Genomic DNA, 26,796 nt, shown 5'->3' with positions numbered 1-26,796 from the left:
CTAACATTCACACTTTTTAATACTCAAGAATAATCATAGAGAGGGGAAAGATGGCGGAAGAGTAAGACGCGGAGATCACCTTCCTCCCCACAGATACATCAGAAATACATCTACACGTGGAACAACTCGTACAGAACACCTACTGAACGCTGGCAGAAGACCTCAGACCTCCCAAAAGGCAAGAAACCCCCTAGGTACCTGGGTAGGGCAAAAAAAAAAAAAAAGAAAAAACAGAGACAAAAGAATAGGGACGGGACCTGTACCAATAGGAGGAGCCGTGAAGGAGGAAAGGTTTCCACACATTAGGAAACCTCTTCATGGGCGGAGACTGCAGGTGGCGGAGCGGGGGAAGCTTCGGAGCCGCGGAGGAGAACACAGCCACAGGGGTGCGGAGGGCAAAGCGGTGAGGTTCCAGCACAGAGGATCGGTGCTGACCAGCACTCACCTGCCCGAGAAGCTTGTCTGCTCACCCGCCGGGGCGGGCGGGGCTGGGAGCTGAGGCTTGGGCTTCAGTCAGAGCGCAGGGAGAGGACTGGGGTTGGCGGCGTGAACACAGCCTGCAGGGGTTTGTGCACCACGGCTAGCCAGGAGGGAGTCCGGGGAAAAGTCTGGAGCTGCCGAAGAGGCAAGAGACTTTTTCTTCCCTCTTTGTTTCCTGGTGCGCGAGGAGAGGGGATTAACAGCGCTGCTTAAAGGAGCTCCAGAGACGGGCACGAGCCGCGGCTAACAGCGCGGACCCCAGAAACGGGCACGAGACGCTAAGGCTGCTGCTGCCGCCACCAAGAAGCCTGTGTGCGAGCACAGGTCACTATCCACACCCCCCTTCCAGGGAGCCTGTGCAGCCCGCCACTGCCAGGGTCCCAGGATCCAGGGACAACTTCCCCGGGAGAACGCAGGGCGCGCCTCAGGCCGGTGCAACGTCACGCCGGCCTCTGCCGCCACAGGCCCGCCGCGCACTCCGTGCCCCTCCCACCCCCATGGCCTGAGTGAGCCAGAGCCCCCGAATCAGCGGCTCCTTTAACCCCGTCCTGTCTGAGCGAAGAACAGACGCCCTCCAGCGACCTACACGCAGAGGCGGGGCCAAATCTAAAGGTGAGGCCCTGGGAGCAGTGAGAACAAAGAAGAGAAAGGGAAATCTCTCTCAGCAGCCTCAGGAGTAACGGATTAAATCTCCACAATCAATTTGATGTACCCTGCATCTGTGGAATACCTGAATAGAAAACGAATCATCCCAAATTGAGGAGGTGGACTTTGAGAGCAAGATTTATTACTTTTTCCCCTTTTCCTCTTTTTGTGTGTATGTGTATGCTTCTGCGTGAGATTTTTGTCTGTATAGCTTTGCTTTCACCATTTGTCCTAGGGTTCTATCCGTCCATTTTTTGTTGTTTTTTCTTTTTAAAAAATTTTTTTTCTTAATAATTATTTTTTATTTTAATAACTTTATTTTCTTTTATCCTCTTTCTTTCTTTCTACTTTTTCTCCCTTTTATTCTGAGCCATGTGGATGAAAGGCTCTTGGTGCTGCAGCCAGGAGTCAGTGCTGAGCCTCTGAGGTGGGAGGGCCAACTTCAGGACATTGGTCCACAGGAGACCTCCCAGCTCCACATAATATCAAACGGCGAAAATCTCCCAGAGATCTCCATCTCAACACTAACACCCAGCTTCACTCAACGACCAGCAAGCTACAGTGCTGGACACCCTATGCCAAACAACTAGCAAAACAGGAACACAACCCCACCCATTAGCAGAGCAGCTGCCTAAAATCACAGTAAGTCCACAGACACCCAGAAACACACCACCAGGCGTGGACCTGCCCACCAGAAAGACAAGATGCAGCCTCATCCACCAGAACACACGCACTAGTCCCCTCGACCAGGAAGCCAACACAACCCACTGAACCAACCTTAGCCACTGGGGGCAGACACCAAAGACAATGGGAACTGCTAACCTGTGGCCTGCAAAAAGGAGACCCTAAACACAGTAAGATAACTGCAATGAGAAGACAGAAAAACACACAGCAGATGAAGGAGCAAGATGAAAACCCACCAGACCTAACAAATGAAGAGGAAATAGGCAGTCTACCTGAAAAAGAATTCTACCTGAAAAAGAATAATAATAGTAAAGATGATCCAAAATCTTGGAAATGGAATAGAGAAAATGCAAGAAACATTTAACAAGGACCTGGAAGAACTAAAGATGAAACAAGCAACAATGAAAAACACAATAAATGAAAATAAAAATACTCTAGAAGGGATCAATAGCAGAATAACTGAGGCAAAAGAACGGATAACTGACCTGGAAGATAAAATAGTGGAAATAACTACTGCAGAGCAGAATAAAGAAAAAAGAATGAAAAGAACTGAGGACAGTCTCAGAGACCTCTGGGACAACATTAAACACACCAACATTCAAATTATAGGGTTTCCAGAAGAAGAAGAGAAAAAGAAAGGGACTGAGAAAATACTTGACGAGATTATATGGGAAAGGAAATAGTCAATCAAGTCCAGGAAGCACAGAGAGTCCCATACAGGATAAGTCCGAGGAGAAACATGCCAAGACATGTATTAATCAAACTATCAAAAATTAAATACAAAGAAAACATATTAAAAGCAGCAAGGGAGGGCTTCCCTGGTGGCGCAGTGGTTGAGAGTCCGCCTGCCAATGCAGGGGACACGGGTTCGTGCCCCGGTCTGGGAGGATCCCACATGCCGCGGAGCAGCTGCGCCCGTGAGCCATGGCCGCTGAGCCTGCACGTCCGGAGCCTGTGCCCCACAACGGGAGAGGCCACAACAGTGAGAGGCCCGTGTATTGAAAAAAAAACAAAAAGCAGCAAGGGAAAAACAACAAATAACACACAAGTGAATCCCCATAAGGTTAACAGCTGATCTTTCAGCAGAAACTCCAAGCCAGAAGGGACTGGCAGGACATATTTAAAGTGATGAAGGAGAAAAACCTACAACCAAGATTACTCTACCCAGCAAGGATCTCATTCAGATTTGATGGAGAAATTAAAACCTTTACAGACAAGCAAAAGCTCAGAGAGTTCAGCACCACCAAACCAGCTTTACAACAAATGCTAAAGGATCTTCCCTAGGCAAGAAACACAAGAGAAGGAAAAGACCTACAATAACAAACCCAAAACAATTAAGAAAACGGTAATTGGAACATACATATTGATAATTACCTAAATGTAAATAGATGAAATGCTCCAACCAAAAGGCACAGACCGGCTGAATGGATACAAAAACAACACCCGTATATATGCTGTTCTACAAGAGAACCACTTCAAACCTAGAGACACATACAGACTGAAAGGGAGGGAATGGAAAAAGATATTCCATGCAAATGGAAACCAAAAGAAAGCTGGAGTAGCAATGCTCATATCAGACAAAATAGACTTTAAAATAAGGACTATTAAAAGGGACAAAGAAGGACACTACATAATGATCAAGGGATCGATCCAAGAAGAAGATATAACAATTGTAAATATTTATGCACCCAACATAGAAGCACCTCAATACATAAGGCAAATACTAACAGCCATAAAAGGGGAAATCGACAGTAACACATTCATAGTAGGGGACTTTTAACACCCCACTTTCACCAATGGACAGATCATCCAAAATGAGAATAAATAAGGAAACACAAGCTTTAAATGATACATTAAACAAGATGGACTTAATTGATATTTATAGGACATTCCATCCAAAAACAACAGAATACACTTTCTTCTCAAGTGCTCATGGAACATCCTCCAGGATAGATCATATCTTGGGTCACAAATCAAGCCTTCGTAAATTTAAAAAAATTGAAATTGTATCAAGTATCTTTTCCAACCACACTATGAGACTAGATATCAATTACAGAAAAAGATCTGTAAAAAATACAAACACATGGAGGCTAAACAATACACTACTTAATACCGAAGTGATCACTGAAGAAATCAAAGAGGAAATTAACAACTACCTAGAAACAAATGACAATGGAGACACGACAACCCAAAACCTACGGAATGCAGCAAAAGCAGTTTTAAGAGGGGAGTTTATACCAATACAATCCTACCTTAAGAAACAGGAAACATCTCGAATAAACAACCTAACCTTGCACCTAAAGCAATTAGAGAAAGAACAACAAAAAGACCCCAAAGTTAGCAGAAGGAAATCATAAAGAAGAAATCATAAAGATCTTATCAGAAATAATTAAAAAAGAAATGAAGGAAACAATAGCAAAGATCAATAAAACTAAAAGCTGGTTCTTTGAGAAGATAAACAAAATTGATAAACCATTAGCCAGACTCATCAAGAAAAAAAGGGAGAAGACTCAAATAAATAGAATTGGAAATGAAAAAGGAGAAGTAACAACTGACACTGCAGAAATACAAAAGATCATGAGAGATTACTACAAGCAACTCTATGCTAATAAAATGGACAACCTGGAAGAAATGGACAAATTCTGAGAAATGCACAGCTTGCCAAGACTGAATCAGGAAGAAAATAGAAAATATGAACAGACCAATCACAAGCACTGAAATGGAAACTGTGATTAAAAATCTTCCAACAAACAAAAGCCCAGGACCAGATGGCTGCACAGGTGAATTCTATCAAAAATTTAGAGAAGAGCTAACACCTATCCTTCTCAAACTCTTCCAAAATATAGTAGAGGGAGGAACACTCCCAAACTCATTCTACAAGGCCACTATCGCCCTGATACTAAAACCAGACACGGATGTCACAAAGAAAGAAAACTACAGGCCAATATCACTGATGAACATAGATGCAAAAATCCTCAACAAAATACTAGCAAACAGAATCTGACAACACATTAAAAGGATCGTACACCATGATCAAGTGGGGTTTATTCCAGGAATGCAAGGATTCTTCAATATACTCAAATCAATCAATGTGATACACCATATTAACAAATTGAAGGAGAAAAACCATATGGTCATCTCAATAGATGCAGAGAAAGCTTTCAACAAAATTCAACACCCATTTATGATAAAAACCCTGCAGAAAGTAGGCATAGAGGGAACTTTCCTCAACATAATAAAGGCCATATATGACAAACCCACAGCCAACATCGTCCTCAATGGTGAAAAACTGAAAGCATTTCCACTAAGATCAGGAACAAGACAAGGTTGCCCACTCTCACCACTCTTATTCAACATAGTTTTGGAAGTTTTAGCCCCAGCAATCAGAGAAGAAAAGGAAATAAAAGGAATCCAAATCGGAAAAGAAGAAGTAAAGCTGTCACTGTTTGCAGATGACATGACACTATACATAGAGAATCCTAAAGATGCTACCAGAAAACTACTAGAGCTAATCAATGAATTTGGTAAACTAGCAGGGTACAAAATTAATGCACAGAAATCTCTGGCATTCCTATTCACTAATGATGAAAAATCTGAAAGTGAAATCAAGAAAACACTCCCTTTTACCATTGCAACAAAAAGAATAAAATACCTAGGAATAAACCTACCTAAGGAGACAAAAGACCTCTGTGCAGAAATTCATAAGACACTGATGAAAGAAATTAAAGATGATACAAATAGATGGAGAGATATACCATGTTCTTGGATTGGAAGAATCAACATTGTGAAAATGACTCTACTACCAAAGCAAACTACAGATTCAACGCAGTGCCTATCAAACTACCACTGGTATTTTTCACAGTAGTAGAACAAAAAAATTTCACAATTTGTATGGAAACACAGAAGACCCCGAATAGCCAAAGCAATCTTGAGAACGAAAAACAGAGCTGGAGGAATCAGGCTCCCTGACTTCAGACTATACTACTAAGCTACAGTAATCAAGACAGTATTGTACTGGCACAAAAACAGAAAGATAGATCAATGGAACAGGATAGAAAGCCCAGAGATAAACCCACGCACACATGGTCACCTTATCTTTGATAAAGGAGGATGGAATGTACAGTGGAGAAAGGACAGCCTCTTCAATAAGTGGTGCTGGGAAAACTGGACAGGTACATGTAAAAGTATGACATTAGAACACTCCCTAACACCATACACAAAAATAAGCTCAAAATGGATTAAAGACCTAAATGTAAGGCCAGAAACTATCAAACGCTTAGAGGAAAACATAGGCAGAACACTCTATGACATAAATCACAGCAAGATCCTTTTTGACCCACCTCCAGAGAAATGGAAATAAAAACAAAAATAAACAAATGGGACCTAATGAAACTTAAAAGCTTTTGCACAGCTAAGGAAACCATAAACAAGACCAAAAGACAACCCTCAGAATGGGAGAAAATATTTGCAAATGAAGCAACTGACAAAGGATTAATTAATCTCCAAAATTTACAAGCAGCTCATGCAGCTCAATAACAAAAAAACAACCCAATCCAAAAATGAGCAGAAGGCCAAAAAAGACATTTCTCCAAAGAAGATATACAGATTGCCAACAAACACATGAAAGAATGCTCAACATCATTAATCATTAGAGAAATGCAAATCAAAACTACAATGAGATATCATCTCACACCGGTTAGAATGGCCATCATCAAAAAACCTAGAAACAATAAATGCTGGAGAGGGTGTGGAGAAAAGGGAACACTCTTGCACTGCTGGTGGGAATGTGAATTGGTTCAGCCACTATGGAGAACAGTATGGAGGTTCCTTAAGAAACCACAAATAGAACTACCATATGACCCAGCAATCGCACTACTGGGCATATACCCTGAGAAAACCATAATTCAAAAAGAGTCATGTACCAAAATGTTCATTGCAGCTCTATTTACAATAGCCCGGAGATGGAAACAACCTAAGTGTCCATCATCGGATGAATGGATAAAGAAGATGTGGCACATATATACAATGGAATATTACTCAGCCATAAAAAGAAACGAAATTGAGTTATTTGTAGTGAGGTGGATGGACCTAGAGTCTGTCGTACAGAGTGAAGTAAGTCAGAAAGAGAAAGACAAATACCGTATGCTAACACATATATATGGAATCTAAGAAAAAAAAATGTCATGAAGAACCTAAGGGTAAGACAGGAATAAAGACACAGACCTACTAGAGAACGGACTTGAGGATATGGGGAGGGGGAAGGGTAAGCTGGGACAAAGTGAGAGAGTGGCATGGACATATATACACTACCAAACGTAAAATAGCTAGTGAGAAGCAGCCACATAGCACAGGGAGATCAGCTCGGTGCTTTGTGACCACCTAGAGGGGTGGGATAGGGAGGGTGGGTGGGAGGGAGGGAGACGCAAGAGGGAAGACATATGGGAACATATGTATATGTATAACTGATTCACTTTATTATAATGCAGAAACTAACACACCATTGTAAAGCAATTATACGCCAATAAAGATGTATAAAAAAAAGAATAATCATAAAGACCGTGTAATACTTTGTAAATAAACTGAGCCGAAAAATGGAATCGTGTGTTATGTGGTTTATGAAACAAGAGAAAACACAGCTAGTGGGTGAACCTAATCAACTATCTGTTGTGGGTGTGCAGATAATAGAAATTTGAGCTTGTGGGGGGTGGTTAGAAAATAATCCCCTCCCGAAACCAACTGATCACACTGGTAAGGAAATTAACAGCAAAAGTAATGAATCCAACAAGAAGTCCATGATGTTCTGAGCTAGACACTGGAGCTAGGCTTCCGTCCATTTGGCATACAGTCCTGGTGATGCATTCATATCCAGGAGGCCTAAAAACTCTTAACTACGTGTTCTTCACAAATCACGAGTGTCCATCAGACTTTCATTTGTCCTAATATTGTTTACATTTCATTTGGCAGAATCATTCCTGCATGATCACCTTCTTTCATGACAGTTAAAATCAGATTAAATGGAATATCAAGGAAAACAGGAACAAGTTACCAAAAAATATGAAGAGCATCCAAGGAATGGAGAGTAGTCTCTCCATTATAGCTAGCAATGCTGAAGGTTTCAAGAATTACAAATTGGAGCAAATTAGAAAATGAAAAGGAAAAAGAAAAGCATGCACACATATGCACAAACATACACACAAACGCTTCAAGCCTAACTGTTCATGTATTTATCGTTAAAACTACTGAGCATCTTTTGTACGCCAGGCACTGTCCTAGGAGATCCAGCACGGAACAAATCTGACAAAATATCTCATGAAGGATCAGTACAGCTCAGAGTCAGTAGAAATAGGTGATCAATAAATTAAAATATAACGAGATGGCATTAAGAGCTATGAAGAACAATGAAGCAGGACGTGAAGAGAAGGCTTTTCTTAGGAAGTGCCCTGTGAGCTAAGCCAGCAGTGGGGGAGAGGGCAGGCCAGGGGGATATCCGGGGGCGAGAGGGAGAGTGGCAGCCACGGGTCAATGCCTGAGGTCACGATGTGCATACGGGCTGCTGGTGCTGGCTGAGGCACATGCCCGAGAGAGACAGGCGGCCATGAGAGGGTGCTGAGCACAGGCGTGAACCACGATGTATGTCCTAGCAGGATCACTCTGACCACAAACTAGAAAGTTGTCATTAGAGGGGCGAGAAGAGAAACAAGGGCCGCTGGAGGCCCTGCAATAAAAAGCACAGGCAAAGGTGGGGTTGCTGGTGCTTTGGGCCAGGGTGGCAGCAGCGGGAGCAGGAATACCTTGTTGGATTCTGATTCGATTTTGAAAGTAAAGTTAACAGGATTGCTGAGGGAGTAAATGCAGAGTTTCGAGAGGAAGCGAAAAGCCCAGAATGACGATATGTCTTTTACCCTTATTCGTCTGATCGCTATGTATAACATTTACCAAGGAGAAGTCTGAGGAAGGAACAAGTTTCGGGATGGCGAGAAATCAACTTTGATTTGATACACATTAGGTTTCGGATGCCTATTCGTCATCAAAGTAGAGGCGGCTAAGAAGCAACTAGATATCCAGGTTATGGGGAGAAGTATTATTAAATGCAATAGATACACGGATAGATATAGACAGGTAGAGAGGACGAGATAAAGAAGAATTGCACATATGTGTCTGTATATGAAGGAAGGAAAACATGGACAAGGGAGAAAAGAAATGTATACACTGTATTGTATCTGCTTCAGCACCATCTGAAAATACTGTAATGAGAACATAACTACTTTAGTAATAAAAAAGGGACACTTCTTTTGTTTCCCCCAATAAAATAATAAGCTGATGAAAAAATCAGACACATAGTTAACACAAGACTACTGTGAAGAGAGACTCAGAGACAACCATTGTTAACTTTGTGGATTATTTCCTCCCTTTTTTTTCTTGACATTTATATATATACACTACACAGTTTTGTTTTTTAAGTACAGTTCATTTTTGCTTGTCATTTTGACACACATGAGATAATGCTGAACTCAAAGGTGGCAGCCATGGAATCAGGCCATTTTTTGTTTTGAATTTCTGTGTTCATGCTTTTAGAACGTCCCCACTCTCCGGTTCGTGGAGGCCCCTTTACCATTCCCAAATGCGCCACGCCCTGACTCACTCCCCCAGGGTGCCTCCTGGCAGTGGAGGACATTGGTGCTTCCCATCCTGCCCCTAAGAGCTTTGCAGTTGGGGGTCTGCCTTATAAAACCATAAGCACGTTTCCATGTCATAAAGAATTATTTGTAAACCTAATCTTTAAATAGACTCTTTATATACAATTCTCTGTGCACAGTTCTAATGTGGCATCCAACCTTTTATCAAGCATGTTTTAGCACCGCCTCAAGGAGTCACTGTCTAGTCACCAAAAGAGCAGAAACTCTGACTGAAAGTAGTTTCCCTTCAGTTCATTCAACGAATACCTACCAGTGCGTGTGTCTGTGCACGTGCGTGTGCGTGTGCGTGTGCGTGTGAGAGACCGAGAGAGAGGATGACGCACACAAAATCTTAAAAGATGATTTCAGACAGAGAAACGTGCTGTGAATAAAATAACAACACATGAGAACATAACTGGGAGGAAGGTGAAAAAGAGAGAGAATGCTATTTAGCTGGGTGGGCAGGCAAAACCTACTGGGGAAATGACACTTGAGCCAAAGCCTCAGTGAGGAGGAGGCTGCAAACAGTCTAGAGAAGAGCAACTCAAGTACAGGGTGAAGAGGAAAGGCAGAGGGGGGCCCAGGAAAGGAAGGAGTACACGTGTTGGAGGGCTGTGTGGCCGGAACATCGCAGAAAGAGGGGGCAGACCATGGATGGAGCTGCAGGCAAGCATCTGGATCTTTAACGAAACTGAGTTATTTGTAGTGAGGTGCATGGACCTAGAGTCTGTCATAGAAAGTGATGTAAGTCAGAAGAGAAAAACAAATACCGTATGTTAACGCATATATACAGAATCTAAAAAAAAGTGGTTCTGAAGAACCTAGGGGCAGGACAGGAATAAAGACGCAGATGTAGAGAATGGACTTGAGGACACAGGGAGGGGGAAGGGTAAGCTGGGACGAACTGAAAGAGTGGCATGGACATATATACACTACCGAACGTAAAATAGATAGCTAGTGGGAAGCAGCCACATAGCACAGGGAGATCAGCTCGGTGCTTTGTGACCACCTAGAGGGGTGGGATAGGGAGGGTGCGAGGGAGACGCAAGAGGGAGGGGATATGGGGATATATGTATACATGTAGCTGATTCACTTTGTTATACAGCAGAAACTAACGCATCATTGTAAAGCAATTATACTCCAATAAAGATGTTAAAAAAATAAATAAAAATAAAAAATTTAAACCTCCACCCCCCCCCAAAGAAAAGAATGTGGATCTTTATTCTAATTGTAATGAGAAACTACTGTAAAGTTATAAACAAGGACACAATATGATCTGATTTAGGCTGAACAATCAGTGTGGCGGTTGTGGAGAGACCAGAACGTTAGGGAACAAAAATATAGGCAGGGAGACCAGTTAGGAGGCTGCCACTGTCACCAGCCAAGAGAGGGGGTAGCTTGAAGCAGCATTTCAGGAACTGTGGTGGTGATGTGTTCAGACACAGGACACATTTTGGAGGTAAGAGCAACAGGACTTGCTGACTCAGGAACGAGGAATCTGTGCCTGGGTGAAGAGAACCGGCACTCCATCCACACCTCAAGCGACTTGTACCCTCACTAATGGACCTTGTCGGACTCACCTCTCTGGGATGGGTATGGAAGGTGCAGGCAACAAGTGTTTACAGGGTAATGTAAAATGTATCACACTGTCTCACTTACCCAAATTGGGATCAGTAGCCTGACGTTTCTTAATTTTCGCTTCAGAAATAGCAGAATAATAGGCACAAGTCATCTTGATCAGCCACGTTGCTCGAACCATTGGCACGGAATACTTAGCTAAATATGCAAAAACATCTTCTTTTTTACTAAGGATGGGAACCTAAAAAGAAATAATATATTTATAACAATCACTTATTATGTTCATCGCTAGGCCAACCTAAAGAAAGGGGAAGCAAGAGAAAGAGACTCTAAGGTCCTGCTGGCTATGAAAAACTATATCCTTTTTTTAAATGGCACGTGCCACTTTAAAAAAAAAATTTTAAGCGAATTTTAAGAAAAAAGAATCAAAACGATGTTTAGCACATTGGCAACACAGTTTTATCAGTTGTGCTTTCTTATTTATAAAAAACAAATTATTTTCAAACTCTCAGATGCTGAAAGCTACTCGTTGTATCAGCAAAATAGGGAAAATAATCTCATGACAGTCCTCCGAGGAGTTTATATCTCAAAATTGGAAGGGACAGATAAAGTAAAAGCTATCCCCACTCTACATTTTATCAAAGAACATTTTTGTATAAAGCTTTCTGATTGTAACATTTCATAAGAATAACAATTTCCAGAAAGCTTCTAAAAGTGCCTTTAGACCAAAATTTCACATAGAGGCTAAAATGATGGATCAGTGAATCTGCCTGATAAACACGGAGCTAGAAACAGCTGGGTAATTAATTCACTGGTTCAAAGTGGGCACTTGAGGCAGTTAATTATTTCTTCCAGGCCACAAAGGTACTAGTTAGCAAATTAGTATCTCAATGTTCTGCTGAATGGCTCGAAAGAGTTAATCCAGTCTTCTCGAATTCCTCATAAATATCCTAGGAATAGCCCATTAATCTATACATAAGCTATCCAATTTACGAATACAGGGTACCGCAGCGGACAGAGAGGACGTTGGCTGCAATGCAGCAGGATGGGAAAAGTGAGATGGAGAAGCAGGCCGTGCCCACCCCCGCCCCCAGCAATGAGCACCCCTGTGCTGCAGTCGTGGCCCCAGCCTGTGGTGGTTAAACCCATGACTACCAGGCTCGTCATTTATGAACGAGATAATACCGACCCTGTCCACCTCACGGTGGCGTGAGAAGGAGAAAGCAAAAGAATTACATGTATCAAAATTGTAACAACTTTCATTTTGTTGCCAGTTCCAGTTCCAAGGATTTCTTCCTGCCCCCCCCCCAATGTGTTCTCAAGCCATGGACCTGACTCTCTCCTAAGAGGATTCTGGAAACCCACAACCGTGGACATCACTAGCCCTGGTCTCTATGCCCCGAAGTCTTGTTCGATCTTGTTTTGAAAATCAAAGCTTCAAACCAGCTAACTGATTCATACAGCATGGCATTTTTCTCTTAGTTAGCCATGGTTCAGCCGGTTGATTTTTCTGCATTATACATATGTTACAAATCTGACTATTCGCAGTCTTGGAACAAAGTGTGATCCCAGAATTTAAAAGTAAGTGTTTTTTTGTTACCCAGCTCTTTAAAACAAGTTATTTCACCTGGTTCTTCCCAAAGAAACATCAAGGGGCTCCAGCGATAAAGAAAAGCTGCCTGGTTGAACACTGAGATGCAGTGTGTCCATATACTGCATTTTACGGGCAATGTAATAGACTTTTGATCATGTACAGTTCCTACCTTGGCTGCTGACTTTAGAACATAACCTCCCCCATGACAAAGGCGACTACACGGCATACCACATAACTATATAAAAGGGAGGTGAAAGTGACACAGGCTAAAGCTATAAAACTTCCTCTCTGTGGATCACGGTGATACATTTTACCTAGAAAATTTCCTGAAAATTTAGCTTACAAGGCACATCTTTCACGGAGCACAAGGCTCTGGGTTTACTGTCGTTTAGGCCAGGGACAAGAAAAGCACAGTCTTATATAGTCAGTTCAAGGCCGGAGCTGCCGGTTTTCACTAGAACACACAGTATGGTATCAGGGAGTTACATTTTAGCTGTCACGGTCAGGTTCCCTCTCAGCCAGACGTACCAGAAGAATATATATAAGATCAAGGCCTAAAAACCAGGCAAATGCAAAAGGTAAAGTTAGCATCTCCAAAGAAACATTACCAATAGCATCTTTATAGAAGCCTAAAGGATTTCTTTTTGAACAGCGTTTGAGAAGAAGGCACGGCCGGGGATGGGGGGAGCATTCTGCGCATGTGAAATGTTTACACGAAACAGCAAACAAAGCTGAGTCTTACATGAACAGCATAAGGCAAACCTCTAGCTCACTGTCCCTGCTGGCAGAGCCCTAAGGAAAAGGGTTGGCTCCAATCAAGGGCTTTCGAATTCAGAAGAACATATGTGAAGAAAGTTATTTAATTAAGGAAGAAGACACATTTTGATGGTTTTGTCACATTTACAGTTTGGGCCAACTCAGGAAGGAAAATATGTTTACACTGACTGAAGTATGACTTCCTACAGGGATGGATTCCATTTTCAGCCAAGAAACCATCTGACTTCAACTTGTAGCTGAACCTAGACAAGCACTGGGCAGCTGTTTGGTTTCCCAATCAAGGTGGAACTGCATCTAAGTACCAGAAGAAAACTAAGACACCTAGCATGGTTTTCCATCCACCAAAGGGTTGCCCTTGTAACGCTTCTCTCCCTGTATTCTCCTTTCTGTCAGCACCCTCTGTTTGCTAAGCAGTGGGAGAGGCAAATGGAAATTCCAGAGACCACAGTAATCAAAGTCACCAGAAGTGAACACATCATTCTTAGTGAACTGTTCAAGAGCTAAAAGGATATTCCCAGGAGCAAGAAGTCTCCTTTTCCAAATCTAACTATGACCGCGATTGGATTAAAAGGCCTTTTACAGGCCATTGTTGACCTCTCTGTGGCTAAATACTTGGAGTGCTGTGGAGCTTTATAGTAACGGAAAACCAGGTCCAGAAACCTGATCCATCCCATACAGGAAGCTATTTTGAACTCTAGATCAGAGCTGGAAGATGACTCAGGATCTCAGCAGGAAAAGGAAGGTCTTCTACATCAAGCCATCTCGCAGATAAATACCAGAAATTAAGAGGTATTTAAACTTTCTAATATGAAGGGCACGCAGAGGATGCAATCTTTTACCCAACTCTAAAGAGTTTTTGCCACCTCAAGAAGATGAAATGCTGAGGAAGGGATGGGAAGGAATGACTCTTGAAGTGCCCAAGAAATGAATACTTCAAAGTATATTCAATGGTTTGACAAAGAAAACATCTTTAACTTTGCAAAGAATTAACGTCAGGGCTTACCTGAGGGACACCTGACTTGGCCAGAGGCAGCTCCTAATAAAGAGAGAAGAACAACGGCTAATACACTGCACCATAATTCATCTCCCTCTTAAAAGATGAGAGACCATTACACCCCTAAAGCAAGGGCATCAATTCCTCATGAGTATTCCCTTTCAGGAAATATACCCCCGCCCCCGCGCCAAAAAAAAAAAAACTGCATTCTAAAAGCTTACAAAAAAGGCAAACCTAAAAGGAAAGATGTCAGGCTGGCTACATAGGAGTTGAAGGTACTAACCAACATGGAGGGTATGAACTTTTAGTAGAAAGCCATCAAATATTGAAGGACGGCCTTCGACTTCTGCAGCCTTCAGATACAATTCCCAGGCCACAGTGGGAACACGTGGTAAACGGTCAACAATGGAAAAGAAATGCTATGCGGTCCAGCCTGTGTTGAGACAGAGGCACTACCTGAGTAGCAAGAGAGGGTTACGCTGATCGTCTGCTTTGCAAGGATTTCGGTTGCCTTTAAGCACTAACATCTATGAAAGGCAACGCAAGGCTCTGACACTAGGGCAAACTAAAGCCCACGGGAGCTGCAGGCACTACTTGCAAAGAGGTGCTTTAGAAAACAAAAACGTAAATACACGAAGGAGCTCTCCTCTAACCTGGGCGTGCACCAAGCCATTCGTGAAAACTTAAGAATAGAAGATGGGCTCCCCTAAAACTAAAGGGTTTCAGGGGAGATGAGAAAGACCTGGGGATTATTTGAAAGGTGTGTAAGAAGTCAGAGATCAAGACTAAGAGGGAGGTTTCTGGCTCTCGTCTAAATTTCAAAAGACATTTTGTATTATTGGGACTATAAGATTGTTGAATCTGTGCAGTATTTCCCACGTGAGGAAAATGATCAAAGGCAAAGATTTGTAAAAGAACCCTCCCTTCCCTCCCCCTCCTCAAAAAAGCGGGGAGCTATGAATAAACCTGCCCATTTTGTACTGAAACTTTTTCAAAGACGGTTTTCAAGCACACACGGGATCACTATCTTTCATCTCACTTGTTCGGAAGAAGAGTTAGTTTAAGAATTTGGATGGGTACTTTTCAAGACAAGGAAATAACATTAAAGCAAGGATTTCTATTTAACCCATTTGGACATCCTGACCTAAAAAACTGAAAATGTAACAGAAATAAATGAAGTCTCACTGCCTGTTTCTGATTTTAAAACCCTGTCTACCTAATATCCACATAAACAGCTTCCTGTGTAGAACGTTTAGGTCTCTAGATGTCCTAGGCACCACATGCCATCAAAATGAAGGGGAAACAGCCTATGTACAGCACACACCTAGTGCAGGATACCTGCCATTGAGACTCTGAGTTTTGGAGAGAACTGGGGAAACGAAATATATACTTGAACATTATCTCAAATATTTTCATTTCTATAAGGCCTCAATTAAAACAATGCAAGAAATACTTAATACCTTTTTTGCCAAAATAGCAAGTGGTTTATTTCCTGCTAAGTCAGAGAACCAACTATGAATCGCACTCTGGGATCGAGCAGTAACCAGCCAATAATTATCTTTAGCATTAACTTGTGGTTTCTTCTTTCCGGTGTCCTGGAAAGTGTTAAGCTTTAGTTTCTCAGCTAATATGCTGCTAAAATAAGCTCCAATCTGTGGAAGAGAAAACAGAGTTTAAAGACAATAAGCAAGAATGTTAGTAATGTACATATCAGTATTTTATTTTTATTAATAGAAAATCTTCAAAGAGCCCATTGGAAAATAAAACAGGAATTTAAGTCCTAGAAGCTAAGAGTTGTGATTTCCTTACACTAACATAATGCAGAAACTCCCACAGCACCTTTGTTCCACTACTAACAAGTAGTTCAAGGGAACAAGAAGGGTCTCTGAAAATCCCTGTAAGATAAAATTCATTATATCCTGAATAAATTTCAAGAGAATGGGTTCTGCTTTCATCTTTAGATGAACCTCTCCTTTTTCACAGTACACACCCATTTGAAGAGAATCTTTTTCCTGAGAGGTGCTGCATACAAGATCAGAACCTGGCAATCACACAGTAATCATTCTTTTTCTTGTTTCATTTTAATAGCACATAAATTTGGAAAGGAAACTCTGTATTTACACTCAGTGCTTTAAAAAAAAAAAGTCTAGAGAAATCTAATTTATTTAAATGGAAAATTACAAAAGGTTCAATTAAATTAAATATTCAACATTTTTGATTGGGCTGCCAATTTCATGAGTACAAGTGTTTAGAAAGAGAAAGCTAGTGTGGCTTGCTCTGAATGGAACAAAGTAGCAAAGGGAGCTTCCTGTGAATGACTGGCATTTTCGTATTTACCAAATTAAAAGAGGACAAAGGAAAGACAAAGGGACAAGAAGGAAGGGGACTGAGTAATATCTAAAAACTAAATGAATCCACAGAAAACCTCTTGGAATTTCCAAGAATCCTATCACAGCATCACATTTTGTCCCCTGGAAATTCTCTAATAACAGGATGTGGACAACAATTTCTAACAAATACCTTCAATAAGGTTAGCAGACAGTGGCAACCGTGATTAAAATAAAATACCTACCCTGCTGCAGCAAAATAAGAATCACTACCTTAGTTAATGCTCATGACTCAATAAACAATTAGTCTATAGGGTGGAACGCAGTTGGAAGCAATTAGCCAAGTTTATCTACCAGGGCGAAAAGCTGGTAAACATTTTTTTTAATGTGAATTGGCATCCCTTGATCCTTGTGATTGAGGTACAGTGAAAAAGTCTGTTTTGTGTTGAGGTAATATGGCAATAAAAATTATAGTAATTAGAAAAAAAGGCTGAACCTTATTTTTTTAAAACAACTTCATAGTATGCTTTTTTAAGCAAAGTTTGCAGAATGTCCAGAGAATTAAATGCAAAAATTCACCAAAAAAACAGCTATTTGAAAACAAGGAGCCAAGAGTAACAAATTGTTTAATTTTAAATTTCTCAATCAATATTTGGTCTTTGCACCAATGGCACAAAATACCTACCTATGTAGATTGTTTCATATTTAAAAGATCTCTTATTTGCAATCATATAAACAAAGACATTAAAAAAATTTTTAAACTAGTCTAAGTACTGTCAAAGAAGAATAGCCACGGTGATCTGAAAAGACTATTCAATTAAATCAAGCCAATCACTGATTTTGCAAATCAAGGGGTTTGCAAAAATTGTATTTAAAAAAAAAAAAAGTCTGGGGAGCTTCCCTGGTGGCGCAGTGGTTGAGAGTCTGCCTGCTAATGCAGGGGCCATGGGTTCGAGCCCTGGTCTGGGAGGATCCCACATGCCGTGGAGCCACTAGGCCCGTGAGCCACAACTACTGAGCCTGCGCGTCTGGAGCCTGTGCTCCACAACGGGAGAGGCCTGCGCACCGCGATGAAGAGGGGCCCCCGCTTGCCACAACTAGAGAAAGCCCTCGCACAGAAACGAAGACCCAACACAGCAAAAATAAATTAATTAATTAATAAACTCCTACCCCCAACATCTTCTTAAAAAAAAAAAAAAAGTCCTGGTGTAGGTAATGGCCAAAAGAATTCAGAACACAGCAAATTAAAAAAAAAAAAAAAAAAAAGTCTGGGCAATCTCTTTTGCAATTATACTCTTTTCTATGTATTTAATAATAGCAATGGAACATAGTGGCTGTATATATGTTTTACTTCCTAACAAATCTTATGAACAACTGCATAAATGTAAACAAAGTCAAAATTCCCAAAAAAGCAAGAGCAGAGAAAATGCACATTAGGACTCAAAAAAAAAGGAAAAAATCAAAACATGATCATACACTTAATTTTATTCTATCAGCAATATATTCACATTATTCTAAAATCGAGAAAAAGTTAAGAGCCTCATTCCCAAGTCCCAATGCCTAACTCCAAAGAACCACCTTGATTAGTTTCTTATGTGTCTTTGCAGAGTTTCTTCATGTGAATACACATGAACAAACACGAATATATTTTTCTCTTATATCTATACCTCGTTATGTACATTGAGTAAATGTCTGAGAGCCTTCCTTCCACATTTGTCTATGGAGAGCTTCCTCATTCATTTCTACAGACACATAATAATGTACTGTGTACATGTACCACATTTTATTTAATCAAGTCCCCATTAATGGACATTTGTTTCAAACTTCTGCGATTACAAATCACATTAAAATGAATAGCCTTTCCTATTTGTTATTTCATACATGTACAGCTATAGCTTTCAGATGAATTTTCAGGATTCAGATTGTATGATTCTGTAATTTTAATCAGCATTGTCAAATTACCCTCCATAATGTTTACACCAATTTGCACTCCCTCAGACAAGGTATGAGAGATAAGGTTTAATTTAAAACTTGTTTCCATCCATCCACAGCTATTTTGAAAGTAATTCATTTGGTAAGAAAATGAAAAAGTTTAGGGGCTATACTATAGGTCATGTATTTCATATTCATTAGATCCAATTCCCCTCAGAAAGTTTGAATCCTTGAGTAAATCTCACAGGAAGGATGAGAGCAGCAGAAGTGGTAACGGGTGCTATTTCCATTTATTCAATTATTTAAATTGACATAAAACTTCATACAACTGGGAACAATCTGGCAGTTCCTATACACAAGGCGTTCATACTTTGTTATGGACAGAATTGTGTATATCCAAAATTCAGATATTGAAGCTCTAAGCCTCAATGTGACTGTATTTGGAGATAGAGCCTTTAAAGAGGTAATTAAGGTTAAATGTTCATGGACCGATAAATGGATAAAGAAGATGTGGCACACAGATACAATGGAATATTACTCAGTCATTAGAAAGAATGGAATAATGCCATTTGCAGCAACATGGATAGACCTGGAGATTATCATACTAAGTGAAGTAAGTCAGACAGAGAAAGACAAATATCATATGATATCACTTATATGTGGACTCAAAAAAAAATGATACAAATGAACTTATTTACAAAACAGAAACAGACTCACAGACTTAGAGAATGAATTTATGGTTACCTGGGGGGAGGGATAGATTGGGAGTTTGGGATTGACATGTACACACTGCTATATTTAAAATAGATAACCAATAAGGACCTACTGAAAAAAACAAAAAAGAAAGAGAGAAAAAAAGTTAAATGAGGTCATAAGGGTGAGGTCTAATCCAATATGACTAGTGCCACTATAAGAAGGAGAACACCAGAGATACCCGCACACAGAAAAAAGCCCATGTGAGGACACAGTGAGAGGGCAGCAGTATACAAGCCGAGAAGAGAGGCCTCAGGAGAAACCAGACCTGCTGACACCTTGATCCTGGACTTCCAGCCTCCAAAACTGTGAGAAAATAAACTTTCTCAGAAAATCAAATTTCTGTTGTTTAAGCCCCTCAGTTTGTGGTATTTTGTTATGGCAGCCCCAGTAGACTAATGCACCTTCTAACCAAGTAATATGCTGCTGGGAATTTATCCTAAAGAACAAAAGCTATATGTTCAAATATGACTATACAATCTTTATAAATAACCATAAGAAACAGATAATAGGCAAACTGCTGTACACCAGCAGTTTCAGTTATTACAGCACATAAACAATGAAACGTTATCTATCCATTAATTACTATGAATATGAATACTTCAGCCTCAAGGAAAGGTACACACAAAATGATATTACTTCTTCTTTAAGTACATAAGTTAAGGAAGATGAAAGTTTAGAGATAGATGGTAGTTACATTTGCACAACAGTGTGAGTGTACTTAATGCCAAAGAGCTATACACTTAAATATGTTAATGGTAAATTTTATGTTACGTAAATTTTACCACGATAAAAAAGAAGTAGAAAACAAATTACAACACATACATAATTGTAGTTGTGATGTTTAAAAGGTATCAAGCAAGATTGGAAAAAGACTAAAAACACTGTGTTTGGTCAATAGGACAATCTGTAGAAAATAATTCTGTTTTTTTTCACATCACTTAAATAATACTTCAGTTGCTAGTTTAGCAAATTACATATGTTTGTGTATGCATGTGTGCATATAAAAAGAGATTTGAAATGATACACAAACTTTTAACAATGGTTATCTCTGGTTAAGAGAAAACAAGAATAGAAATTCATCTGTATGCTTGATTTCTTTTAATCTGTAGGCATGATTTTTTAATTTCAAAAGTATTTTAATATTCGAAAATAGAAATAACTCAAAAATAACAAACCTTAAAGGATAGAAACAGATAATTCCATCTATATATCTAATTGTTAACATAACCACAAAGAAAAAAGACTTAATTCAAGAAATTTTTAATACAACACTCTGACTACATATTTTAAAAAATAAACTTATTTATTTATTTTTAAACTTTTGGCTGCATTGGGTCTTTGTTGCTGTGCACGGGCTTTCTCTAGTTGCAGCGAGCAGGGGCTACGCTTCATTGCGGTGCATGGGCTTCTCACTGAGGTGGCTTCTTTTGTTGTAGAGCACAGGTTTTAGGCGCACGGGCTTCAGTAGTTGTGGCTCGCAGCCTCTAGAACGCAAGCTCAGTAGCTGTGGCGCACGGGCTTAGTTGCTCCGCGGCATGTGGGATCATCCCAGACCAGGGATCGAACCTGTGTTCCCTGCATTAGCAGGAAGGTTCTTAACCAATGCACCACCAGAGAAGTCCCTCTGACTACATACTCTTAATGAAAGTTAGTCTAAAGATAAAAAGCATGGTACAGCAATTGTAAATTTTACATAGCAATTTTGTTGTTGGAATGACACTGGTATAAGTTTATTCTGGAACTTTTTATGTATATTGTAAGATAGAGTAAATGAATAAACATGCTAATATTGCTGGGATCCAGGGTTCTCACCTTAAGAGAAAGGAGATACAATGATGGAAAAGGGAAAAGCATGGGAAAGACCCTGTGGTACTGACTTAGAACAGATGGATGGATGGAAGGGAGGGAGGGAGGGAGGGAGGGAAGAAAAAGAAGAAACCTAAATATTTTTGCCATCTCTGTCCACTGAAAGGGCCTAGAAGTTGTGACACTCAAGTAGCCATGAGCAAGCTGGGCACCCAGATCTGGGATGGGGTAGGAAAAGAACAAGATGGAAAAGAACTATGTTATTGTACCTCAAGTGAGGAAGTGCCCAAAGGACTGGTTGGGGGGTGAGGGGGTTGTCCAAAAGGCCCAAGAACCAGGTTAAAGGTGCCCCCACTGGCCAAATGTGACACAGTGTGAGCATCAAAAAGAAAACTGAAGGTCATACAACTGATTTTAAGAGTTCAGGGGTTCAAAGTGATACTGAAAAATGGGGTGTCCTTAACAAAAGAATGTCAACTAATAAACATACGAGGAATAATAACTACAAAACCAGCATTTTGCAACCATCAGCAAAATAAATCATTCAGCAGGAATCGACAATTGATGCTAAAATCATAGCATAAAATTTTATTGGACAGGGCTTCCCTGGTGGTGCAGCGGTTGAGAATCCACCTGCCGATGCAGGGGACACGGGGTTCGTGCCCCGGTCCGGGAAGATCCCACATGCCGCCGAGCGGCTGCGCCCGTGAGCCATGGCCGCTGAGCCTGCGCATCCGGAGCCTGTGCTCCGCAACGGGAGAGGCCACAACAGTGAGAGGCCCGCGCACGGCAAAAAAAAAAAAAAAAAAAAAAATTATTTGACAATAGGATATTCATACGGTCTCAAAGTATCACCCTGTGGGGATTACTACGAGGAAAAGATGACTGCTTTTGCAATGTAAAGAGATGGCAGACAGCACCTTAAGTGATCAAACAGTATGAAAAATACTCAGGCAAACTAACACTGCATGTCTCCTGATATGCACTGCAGTCTGCACCAAAAATATTTAACCTGAAAAAAAAAAACTCACAACAACAACAAAATGAGGGACTCTGGAGAGCGGTACTGCACTAGATGAAAATAGTGTTAGGAGACACGCCAGCCAAAAGCAGTGCGTGACCCCTGATTGGACCCTGCGGCAGGACAGCATAAAGGATATCTGGGGGAACTTTGAATATGGGTTGTGGTTTCAATAACACAAATTTATCAACATTAGCTCCCATGGGTCTCACATACGTATGCTCTTTCGGAAGTTTTGGGAAGCGATGAGAATTACCTTTGACGGGTTAATTACAATATTTCTAGCCGAGCCATGCTCGTCTCCAGTAAAGGCGGGCTGATTGTTGAAGCCTTGCTTTACATTCACAGCGGTAAGTTCATCCTGTGGGAGGAAAGGTACTGATTAGTCCGAAGGATGTCAAAGCTCCAACTGAAGCCAACATCCTGTAGCCTCAGGAATGACGAACTTTGCTATGCTCTGTAGAAGAGAACTGTTCAACACTCACCAAGGAAAGAAGCAACAGAGGTTTAAAAATCAATATACACATGTGTAGAGAGAGAGAAAGCAAATGGGGCAAAATGTTAACAACCATTGCCTGTAGGTGAAAATTCTTCACTAATAAAATCGGAAAAAGAAAAAGAAAAAAAAAAAAAAAGCAGCCTCCCCCCATAAACGTAAACTCATAGAATGTGCAGACTGGGATTGTTTCTAGAGAGCCCACAGCCTGACCGCCCCCGTGCACGTACCTTGCCAGCCGCTGTGCACGTCTCTATGCTATGTCCCAGAAAACTGGCTCACTCAACCTACCCAAGACCCCACAGCGAGTTAAAGACAGGAATGAAGGGCTCCTAGGCGCAAGGCTTGTGATAACTACACACCACCACAGCCCTGCAACTGAGGGGAAGTTTAGAGCTTGCCAAGCTGTTCATACGTCTCGGCTCACTTCACCTTTACCAATTCTGAGGCAGATCTGTAGGCGTGTGTCTTCATGCCTGTTTACAGATGAGAAGAGTGAGGCTCGCTCAGCTAGTACAGTAACTGGACAAAGCCAGCGCTGAAAGACCATCTTCTCAATCCTAGACCAGGAAGAGAAATTTCCATGACACTGTGCACCGGAGTACAAATGCCACAGGAAAATGTGGTCTAAAAATACATAGCCACAATTCGTACCCTCCTTAAAAAAGATCTACTGGATAGATATAGGAAAACTTTCCTTACCAAGGTCACAACACATCAAAAATAGCCCAAGGCATTTAAAAAAAAAAAAAAAAAGACCTTCCCCTGCCCAGATCATTGAGTTATAGAACTAAATCAGAGTTCCCAAAATACAGACTCGAAAGAATAAAGGGGAAAGGTTTGCGTAAATGAAGACACCTCCTGCTCCCCCACTTCAGGCCAAGAAATGGTCTCAGTGACACCCGGGGTAATGGTAGCAACAGCACAGGAATATACACTTATTCTTCACAAGTAATTGCTGCAAGTGTAAAATGAAAAAAAAATCAACTGATCAAATCACTGCTATGATCAGGCAGAAAGCCCTGGGCCAAAATCGTTAACGACATATAGCACCTGAAAGGTCACCTTGGCTGAGAACTGGGGTCTCCTGGAGTCGTGCCGTGTAACTCTACTTAATTGTGTGTGCTGTAGCTAAGACCTTGGCTAGGCACAGTTCTGGTGGGCTTTCAAAAAACCCCACTACAGGAAGCTTAGCTCTATGGTAACCAAGTCTCCTCCCAGCACGGAAGGTAGCTGGAATTGTGATCCGCACAGAAAATGAGTTGCATGTATATATCAGAAGACATCTCAAACTGCTCCCGCATTTTCAAATAAATTATTTGGAAATCTAGGGCAAAACTACATAATGCATATTTTAAGTCAAAAAAGTGTCAGTCAACTGAAATAAAGCAGGCATGCTAATGCAATTTCTGCCATCTCAGAGTCTAAGGAAGAAGGGGGACACGTGGTGTCACGAGGGGAATGGGACAAGAAAATGGAATTTTTATCTTTGCTTTAGCATCAGAGTAATACAAGAAACACTAATTGAGGAATAGCTTACATTTTTACTAAAAATACGTCCTGGGTTAATCAAGAGGGAATGTGTGAGGCTTTCAGGACCAGTTAGTTCCATTTAGTGCTGCTTCAGTTTCTATTCTAAACTAACCCCTGCTCAGCTAGCTGCCTGTTGTGACTGACTGCTAAGCGCTGGCCTGGACAGACATGCCACGCGCACACACACGCACGCACGCACGCACAAATACACACACAGAATCGCCAGAAGGAAAAGAACATGGGACCATGGTAACAAGTCTGTCAGCCACATCAGATTTTCCTCAAACTAGGATCCACACAGGTACTGCTGGGAGCCTCGAGTGCTGAGAACTTTCTAAACTTGTATTCTCAGTTTCATGAAAATGCATCCGGAATCTGAGCGCTTCTCTCTACCACTGATGCCTCCCCCAGGTCAAGGCCACCATCACCTCATGCTTGGACACTGCAACAGCTCCTAACTGGTCTCCTTGCTTCTACCTTTGCCCTCTGAAGGCCACATTCAACACAGCAGCCACAGGGAGCTTTGGAAAACCTGAGTGAGATCATGTCACTCCTCAAAGCCTGCGATAACACCGTACCTCAGAATACGAGCAGAGGCCCTGTGAGGTCCTACAAGTCCCTGAGTGATCTGGCCCCTTCTATCTTTCTGACCTCATCCCTGACCACACTCCCCTTGCTCACTCTGCAGCTCAAGTGTCCAGCTGGACGATCTCCAGCCTCAGGGCCTTGCATGGTCTATCCCTTCTGCCTGGATTGCTCTTCCCTGGTTTCCACATGGCCAACTCCCTGACCACCTTAAGTCATGTCCTCGATGAGAAATCTGATGACCCTATTTGAAACTGGAACGGTTCACCCCCTTCCCTTCACCCTAGCACTCCTAATCTCCCAATAATCCATAGCACTGATCACCTAAAACCCCACGTAATTTACTTATGATGTATCCTGTCTGTCTCCCCCACCAGAAGATAAGGTCTGTGAGAACAGGGGTCTTTATGTTGTTCACAGAAGCATGCCAAGAACACAGAGCAGTGGCTGGCACAGAGCACACAATATTCAATTCACAAAATATATTCAGTAAATATCTGTTGAAAGAGTAAATAAGTGAATGATAACCTGTTTCGAACAATTAACATAATAAGTATATTCTGAATCACTACCCCATGACGTTGAGGTCCCTAATTCTGTGTGGATTTATGACTAGAGCCACTTAACCTCCCAGAGCAGTGGCTGTCACCCCATCAGGCCCAAGGCACCATCCTAAAAGCAAATATTTTTAAATGCCCTTTTTCCAAGTCTGAAATGAAATTCATAGACAATAACTTACCAACATTTTTTTTAAAAAATCAATGTAATGCCCTCACTCTAAAAGATTTTTCAAAATGAAAGTAAGTTATAACAACATAGGTACTTGAAAAGAAAACCCTCAGGCATACACAACAAGATCTCTACTACCCAAAAAGTGTGGTCCATGGGCCATCAGTGCTGGCTTGTTAAAAATGCAGAATCTCATTTCAATCAGCTTAACAAATTCTCCAGGTAATTCATGGACACATTAACCTTTGCGAAGTGGGGCCCTAGGAGACATCAAGAATTAGTAAATGTTTGTTCCTATACCTAGAATCACCATAAATGCGGTCCGTACAAAATGCAGACTGATATAGGTGTGCTGTATTGCTATTTCGAATTATCAGCAACAGCATGATGTGAATCTCCTGTAACGGCGAAAACTCTTAGTAAAATTTTCAAACCAACAAAATAAAATCTTCTCCCAATATATTAAAACGCAATCATTATATTCCTCAGAGGCTCAGTGTATACTGACTGTGTATTAAAATCATGCCAAAAAAATACTTTGAGATCATATGTAAATAGATTCCCACCTGGAACAGAGAGAAAACGACTTTGAAAGTTTGGTGGCACATATGACAATCCAGTGGGACACAGGACAATTCGTCATTGAGGACATCTAGCACACCTGGCCCCGCCCACTAAATGGCAGTAGCACCTCAACTCTAGTGATAGCCGACACCTGCGCCCAGAGTGTCACCACACTCCTGCAGAAAACCAAAGTTTACTGAGAGGACTGCTTTTACCTTTTAAAGCCCTGCCTCTGAAAAGGGGAATCCAGGTTTCAGAAACAGGGAGTTTCACACAGGCTCTGCTCCTGCTGCAACAGCATGACAATGGGACGTCCAGCTCCAGCCACTACAGGCCCCTACAGCTCGCAGCTGTGGCTACAGGTGGAGGCCTTGCTGACCCCAGGGTAAGGATGACTAAGTGGAAATGCACACAAGGGGGACAAGAGCCCAGGCTCTGCAATCAGACTGTCTGAATTTGAACCTCCAACTCCACTGAAGAGTAACTCAAAGCAAGCTCTGGAACAACATGTTACCGAGCCTCAGTTTCCTCAACTGTGAAACAGGGATAGTAAGAGTTTCTACTACTATTATCTCCATAGCCCAGTTGAGGAAATAAAAAGCAGAGAGGTTAATTAACT

At 41.3% G+C, this 26,796-nt stretch overlaps 1 protein-coding gene across 1 annotated transcript in view; it reads right to left on the bottom strand.

The window, feature by feature from the left end:
• The window catches only part of MED12L (mediator complex subunit 12L), a 308,272-nt gene that overhangs the window by 256,509 nt on the left and 24,967 nt on the right, over positions 1 to 26,796 (bottom strand). Inside the window, exons 2-4 of the mRNA XM_065875806.1 lie at positions 22,527 to 22,631; positions 15,889 to 16,080; positions 11,145 to 11,304 (exon numbers count right to left, since the gene is read on the bottom strand). Coding sequence (XP_065731878.1) covers positions 11,145 to 11,304; positions 15,889 to 16,080; positions 22,527 to 22,631 — 457 coding nt within the window. The remainder of the gene's footprint in view (positions 1 to 11,144; positions 11,305 to 15,888; positions 16,081 to 22,526; positions 22,632 to 26,796) is intronic.

This window comes from Phocoena phocoena, chromosome 4, assembly GCF_963924675.1.
Source record: "Phocoena phocoena chromosome 4, mPhoPho1.1, whole genome shotgun sequence".
Taxonomy (NCBI): domain Eukaryota; kingdom Metazoa; phylum Chordata; class Mammalia; order Artiodactyla; family Phocoenidae; genus Phocoena; species Phocoena phocoena.
This window is presented reverse-complemented; position numbering and strand designations above follow the sequence as displayed.